This window comes from Phalaenopsis equestris, unplaced genomic scaffold (assembly GCF_001263595.1).
Source record: "Phalaenopsis equestris unplaced genomic scaffold, ASM126359v1 Scaffold000002, whole genome shotgun sequence".
NCBI classification, from domain to species: Eukaryota; Viridiplantae; Streptophyta; class Magnoliopsida; order Asparagales; family Orchidaceae; genus Phalaenopsis; species Phalaenopsis equestris.
In genome coordinates this window covers 76,371,337-76,377,607 of record NW_018164444.1, presented here as the reverse complement: position 1 = coordinate 76,377,607, position 6,271 = coordinate 76,371,337, and the positions used below count along the sequence as shown (strand labels likewise).

The window sequence follows — 6,271 nt, the reverse complement described above, 5'->3', positions numbered from 1 at the left end:
TAGGAAATCAAACTCTTTCTTTCTTTAAAGCAAGTAGGGGTGTCATATTGGGTTCGTGGTTGGGTTTAATTCCGACTCCAAAATTAACCCGGACCAAAATTGATTGACCCGAATGTTAGACGGAACAAAATTTCCAACCTGAACTCGTCTTGCCTTTTACTCGCTAACCGGAACCCGACCTGTATAACCCTTTTAATATAAGACAAAATTAAAAAAAAAAAAGCAGAGAATTTTCTTATGTGGATGTTCTGCCAGCAAAAAATTTTACATAAAACTTGAAAGAAGTAATTACAAGAAACCATTAATGTCTCACAGAAATTAAAAAGAATACTAAACCAAGACCTTAACTAAACAAAGTTAAGGCAAGCTAACACACAGAAGAAAGACAACTAAAAAAGCAGCAAATAAAAATTAATTGAATCATTCAGCCAACGAAATCCTTTAGCCATCCAGATTTAACTCTTCTTCTGAATTTTCTCTACCCCTTGAACTCTTCATCAACCTGACTTGCTCTCATAGCAGTTCCCGTCTGAGCAGACACAATCATAAGCTAGCATTCACCTAATAATGGAGTCGAAGGAAGATCAGTCCACTCAAAACTGAGTCATTTTGGCTTTGTTAAAGTTCCAGTCCCCAAATGCCGCAGCAGTAGAATGTACAGAATTCAATCAAACCATCATCTGCAAAGGCACAAAGACATCCATCCAACATAGGAGCCCTGGAATTCAAGAGCTTTCAGATAAAGCAATGAACTTTAGTTCCCATCATCATTATTTGGAAGGTACTGGCAAAACAGCAATGAACTTTAGTTCCCAAATATCAAAGTTTAGGGGTGAGATATGTAAATCCACAATAATTGAGTGCTGCGTATGTAAATTTGCCTTGAATTTTTATATTTTTATTGAAGTTCTATTTGTTATTGATCAGAATTAGGAATCCTGACACATTAATAACTAAATACTTGAGAAGAAAAAAAGATAAAGAATATAAATCACCAAAAGGAAAAATACCGAGAACATATCAACTGAATGAAGCCGCAGATCATATCAAATCACATAAATAACCCTAACACCCATAAAATCATGTCAAATACATAACTTCATTTTTTATGCATACCACTTACTTCCTATATATTTACATATTTACCATCTGCATTTATGTTTCCCATTTATACCAACAAAATCTTTCATATCACATAAAAAATATCTCCATTTAAACTTTTAAAATAATGAAATACATTTTTTCATGCGCAGGTGGGATGACATGCATGTAAATATTTCATTTTAGGTGTTTAGATCTGTAAATACATAATAAATGAGTTGTATGTACGTAAATATATCAAGAATCAAATTAATAAAGAATATATCCCACTCCCATGAGCAAATCCAAAACAGGTAAAGTAAAATCTGTAAAATAAATTAAAAACAACAAAACATCAATTAACTCAACTTTGGATTAGATTAATATCAACCTGACATTCCTCATACCGGATGCATGATTTATATGAAAATAAGTATATAAAAATAGTTCTTGCTTACTGATGGGAACAACATAAATTATGTGTACAACAGCGATGTACATGAAGTCCGGATGCATCACGACTCCGAGTCTGCATGTAATATTCTTTCATAAATCACACAAAGCATAAAAAAGCAGTATTCGTTGGAAAAGAATTAAATGGTAATTTATGGTTACCAACATTAGTTGTTTCTCTTCTTGTATTTTATTGCCCTGAGTCTTGAATGCTGGTGAGCAACATATTGATGCTTATTTTACAACCACCCATCAGAACCTGAATACTCTTTATTGCGCTCCAACAACTCTGGATGACAACCACTGATTGATAGAAATTTCACGGAGGGAGGAGGATCTGGTAATTCCCGAAGTTTGCAGACTTCAAGAATACTAATGTGAGTTAGAGAATAAAGATTAGAAAAGCATGAAGGCAGGCAATCCAGTTGATCAAGCTTCTTTAGAGTCAGGTCAGACAAAGAGGGCGGGAGGTCTGGCAGTGATTTGAGGTTGGGAATGCTTTCTAGGGATAGATACTCAAGGGATGAGACGTCCAACAAAGAAGATGGGAGGCACTGCAACGATTCGAGATTCATAAGCTCTAATCGTCTGAGAGTGGTGGGGATCTTCGGAGGGAGCAATTGGAGCTGAGGAACCATTTTAATATCTAGAGATTCAAGTGAAGAATAGGACAAAGAAATTGGCAGCCACCGCAATGATTCGAGATATTCAAGCCATAGAGATTTCAGAGAGGCTGGGATTTCAGGCAGCAGCCGGAGCAGAGGAACTTTTTCCACACGTAAAATTTCAAGTGAAGTGTCGACACTAAATGATGGAAGCCTCTGCAATGATTCGAGATATTCAAGTCTTAGATGTTTCAGAGAAGCAGGGATTTCAGGCAGTAGCCGGAGCTGAAGAACATCTTTCACATGTAGAATTTTAAGTGAAGATTTGGAAAAAGAAAGTGGCATGTGTTGTAATGATTCAAGAAGTTTAATCTCTAAGTGTTCGAGAGAGGCGGGGATTTCAGGAAGCAGTCGGAGCAGAGGAACTTTTTCCACATGTAAAATCTTAAGTGAAGAGTCTTCCCTAAATGATGGAAGAATCTGCAATGATTCGAGTCTTTCAAGCCATAATTGTTCCAGGGAGGAAGGGATGTTAGGCAGTTGCTGGAGCTTAGGAGCATCTATTATATATAGAATCTTAAGTGAAGAGTCATCCCTAAAAGAGGGAAGATCCTGCAATGATTCGAGTTTTTCAAGCCTTAAATGTTTCAAAGAGATGGGGATGCACGACAACATCTGGAGCCTGGGAACATCTATCATATGTAAAATCTCAAGTGAAGAGAAATAAGGGAGGGACTCAAGATTTTGAAGCCTTTCCAAGTTCAACTCACAAAGGTACCTAACTTTCTGAAACCACTGCTCTGCCCCAGATGGAAATGAAATCATCGGACAATCCCTAATTTTGAGCAATCTAACGGACTCAGTACTTCTCAATGGCTCCATCAGCAACACGGATAGATCGTTCATAACTTCTGCCCTCACTTTTTCTGCACTCACTCTTTCTACACTCACTCCGTACTTGTAGCTCAAAGTCATAATTCTTGAGAAATACTTTAAATTGCCGCAATTTTGAAGTAAGATATTACAACAGCTGTTGTTATTCTTTAGAAAGTCAAAAGATTTCCACGTAATGTTATTCAAATTCAATCTATTGAGCTTAGGAGGTAAATAGGACAACTCCTGCAATTTTGGGCAGTCTTTGAGGTAGAGTTCTCTTAAGCAAGGAAACAAACAGTTATCTTTTGCTGCTTCTGCATTAAACCAAACCTCCAAGACTTGTAAATTTTCAATATGCAACAACTCTAGTGATGGAAGGGTACAAACCTTTGGATCCTGATGAAATTTATTATCAAGCTGCTCTATTTTTGGCATGCTAAGAAGAGTTATGAAGGTAAAGATACTTGAGACGAGGAAGCTGCCCAAAAGGTGGAAGAATTTCCCAGTTCAAACACTTATCGAGTCTGATGTATTCTACATTAAAGATCGAATTGTCTTTGTTCAACCATAAAGTAGACCCTGCACCAATGTGCGCATGCATCAACAATTCCTTTATGTTGTTGGGTGGTTCAAGTTTTTCAAGCCTCACCACTTCTAAATCTGAATCTGGTTCCACTTTTTTTGATGTTCTACTTTTCTTATCTATTTGAAGATTTGTAAATAGATGTTGGAAGTTGGTTTTCTCATCCGTGCGATCATAGAAACCCCATTCAAAGGTACCACTTCTTTCCTTATCTATGCGATCATAGTCACCCCAATATAAGGACAAATGTGTGCGCTTTTCCTTATAATCTAATTTGTCACTGATAGAACATGGTCTTAGCAAATCGTTTCTGAAATTAGAATTCATTGGATTCCTCACTTTTTCTATTCGACAAATGTCATTCGAATGTTTCAGCTCCCAAATCTTATAACCATTCTTAATCCTAACATAAAATCCATCCAATTTTTGAAGTGACTTTAAATTCCTATGTACAAACTTCCCAGGCAATTTTAGGTAACGTAGTTTTGAAAGGTTGCTCATATCTTCTGGGATGAAATCATCAGAAAATGCACATTTAGGTACTGAATTAAAGATAAAAAACTGCAAATGATAAAGATTGCAAAGAGCCTTTGGTAGCAGAGTGATAGGGGTTCTATAAAAATTTAAGTATCTGAGATGTATCAAATTTTTTATTAACTCAGGCACCACTTTCAAATATGGAAAAGACAAGAATAACACACGAATGCTTCTCAATGCTTTGAAACCTTCAGCAAGTACATCCATTAAATTTTCATCTTGATCTTCTCGACAGGTCAAAAAAAGCGAACGTAAATGTTTCAATTTTGTAATCTCTCTCAGCATATCTAGATTTGTAATGTCAACAAATAAGTGTCGAATAGTTTCAGGAATTTCAAAAGATAAATCTTTATTCTCCACAAACCTAAAACATTTTTTCTGAGAAACACCCCGTGCTAATGCATGTATTAAGTCATGCATCGTATAAAATGTCGAGTTTTTCTTATCAAAAAAAGATATTTTGACCAAAGTATCAAAATACCATCTTCCCATATCTTCGATAGTGTCTCCTGGGTTAGAAGGCGGCTGGACAAAATCCAATGCAATCCACATTCGAACCAAATCATCTTTATCAAATAGATGACCTTGTGGGAATATACCACAGAATGCGAAACAATTTTTTAAAGGTTCTGGGAGGCTGGAATAGCTCAATCTTAAGACTGTAATGATTGTATTTTTATTCTGGCCAGGCGGTGATGGTAAGCTTTCAATATTTTTATTCAAACCTCTTTCCCAATGCTTCGGAGTCAATTCAGACTTCAGAACACAGCCAATGACCTTTGCGGCCAAGGGAGAACCGGAAAGCTTTTTAACTATCTCTTCAGCAATGCACTCTAACTCATTATGAACACGGCTACTGTTTTCTTTAACACCGAATGCACCGAATGCATGAGTCCGGGTTGTTACCAAAATTTTACCTCCCAAACTTCCCTTAGCCAGAGGGGAGAGCACATTCCCCCATTTGGTAGTACTCCCCTCCTCCCAAACATCATCCAGAACAAGCAAAAACTTCTTGGACTGCATCACAAATTTAAGTGTATTTTGAAGAGGAGGAAGTTTCATTAAATGAGGCTTCCATTGATTAAGATATTTCAACATATCAGTAATGACTTCTTCCTCTTTAAAGTTGTTGGAAACACACACCCAAATCTTAAGGTCAAATTCCTTTTTCACATCTTCAAAGACATGTTGCAAGAGAGTCGTCTTCCCCATACCACCATGACCAACTATAGACAAAAGAGAAATGTTGTTGTATAAATCAGAGTCACTTGGATCTTGATTTGATGGCTGCCCCAACCACTTTATAACATTAGCTTTTTCCCTACCCCGACCGATGAAAATAGGTCCGGGGTAGGATCCCCTTTCACGATCGTCGGAAGCCGACTGCTGCCGCTGCTGCCTTTTCTCTTCTGTGTATTTTAAAATTTGAAAAAAATTACTCACCTCAGCCGAAACTTTATCGAGATTCTGCACAACCTCCTTCAATCTCTTCAAGTTGGGATCATCTTGGAGAACACCATCCCCAACTCTGCGAAATTTGAGAGCCAATTCCCAAATGAGCGGAGGGATGAAGCCTCGTTTTTTTGATTCAGTTTTTTCCACGTTGGGTCTGGCTAGCTGCTCTTTAAGCCCCAAGTACTGAAACTCCTCGAGCAAATCATTTGCATCATCAATGGCATCTCGTAGCCGCTGCATCCACTCATCCAGTGCCTCGCTACAATCTCTGATCTGTGCTTGGTTGGAAGCGGAGACCACATCTTGAATCTTATTTCGGTAAATCGCGGTCCCCTCGCAGCCTATCCAGCTCCTCCTCCACGCTCGTCTGCGATCCGATCCGATCTTGAAGGTACTGAAAGCAAGAGTCGATGATCGCATCCATCATTTTGTCAACCAACCATGTTGCCATCGCGCCGACGATCAACACAGAACACAGCAACCGAAGAGGAGGAGAGACGGTGGAAGAGAGGAGGAAAAGATACTGGGATTTCGGAACTTGGATAAAGGCCCTGTGCCCTCCCGACCCCGCCAGTCGGGACGGCCACCGGCCGTCACGTTGTTAACAGGACGTGATATATTTTTGTCGTGATAGAAATATAAAAAAAGAAAAGAAAATACAAACCCACTCAATTGCATATAT

General features: G+C 38.2%; 2 protein-coding genes across 2 annotated transcripts; both read right to left on the bottom strand.

Annotated features, from left to right (window-relative positions):
- Positions 1 to 216: 216 nt before the first annotated feature.
- LOC110024192 (disease resistance protein RPP5-like) lies at positions 217 to 3,393 on the bottom strand. Its single transcript, XM_020724011.1, has 3 exons — positions 1,700 to 3,393; positions 1,539 to 1,609; positions 217 to 784 (listed from the first exon to the last, which is right to left on the bottom strand). The coding sequence occupies exon 1, from the start codon at positions 3,111 to 3,113 to the stop codon at positions 1,773 to 1,775; it is 1,341 nt and encodes a 446-aa protein (XP_020579670.1). The 5' UTR covers positions 3,114 to 3,393; the 3' UTR covers positions 217 to 784; positions 1,539 to 1,609; positions 1,700 to 1,772.
- A 57-nt stretch (positions 3,394 to 3,450) lies between these two features.
- LOC110020282 (putative disease resistance protein RGA4) lies at positions 3,451 to 6,009 on the bottom strand. Its single transcript, XM_020718338.1, has one exon. The coding sequence runs from the start codon at positions 6,007 to 6,009 to the stop codon at positions 3,451 to 3,453; it is 2,559 nt and encodes an 852-aa protein (XP_020573997.1).
- Positions 6,010 to 6,271: the final 262 nt, after the last annotated feature.

Bases quoted from the DNA above. Each gene is read 5' to 3' on its own strand.
- LOC110024192 (XM_020724011.1), bottom strand. From the start codon at position 3,113: ATGACTTTGAGCTACAAGTACGGAGTGAGTGTAGAAAGAGTGAGTGCA.
- LOC110020282 (XM_020718338.1), bottom strand. From the start codon at position 6,009: ATGCGATCATCGACTCTTGCTTTCAGTACCTTCAAGATCGGATCGGAT.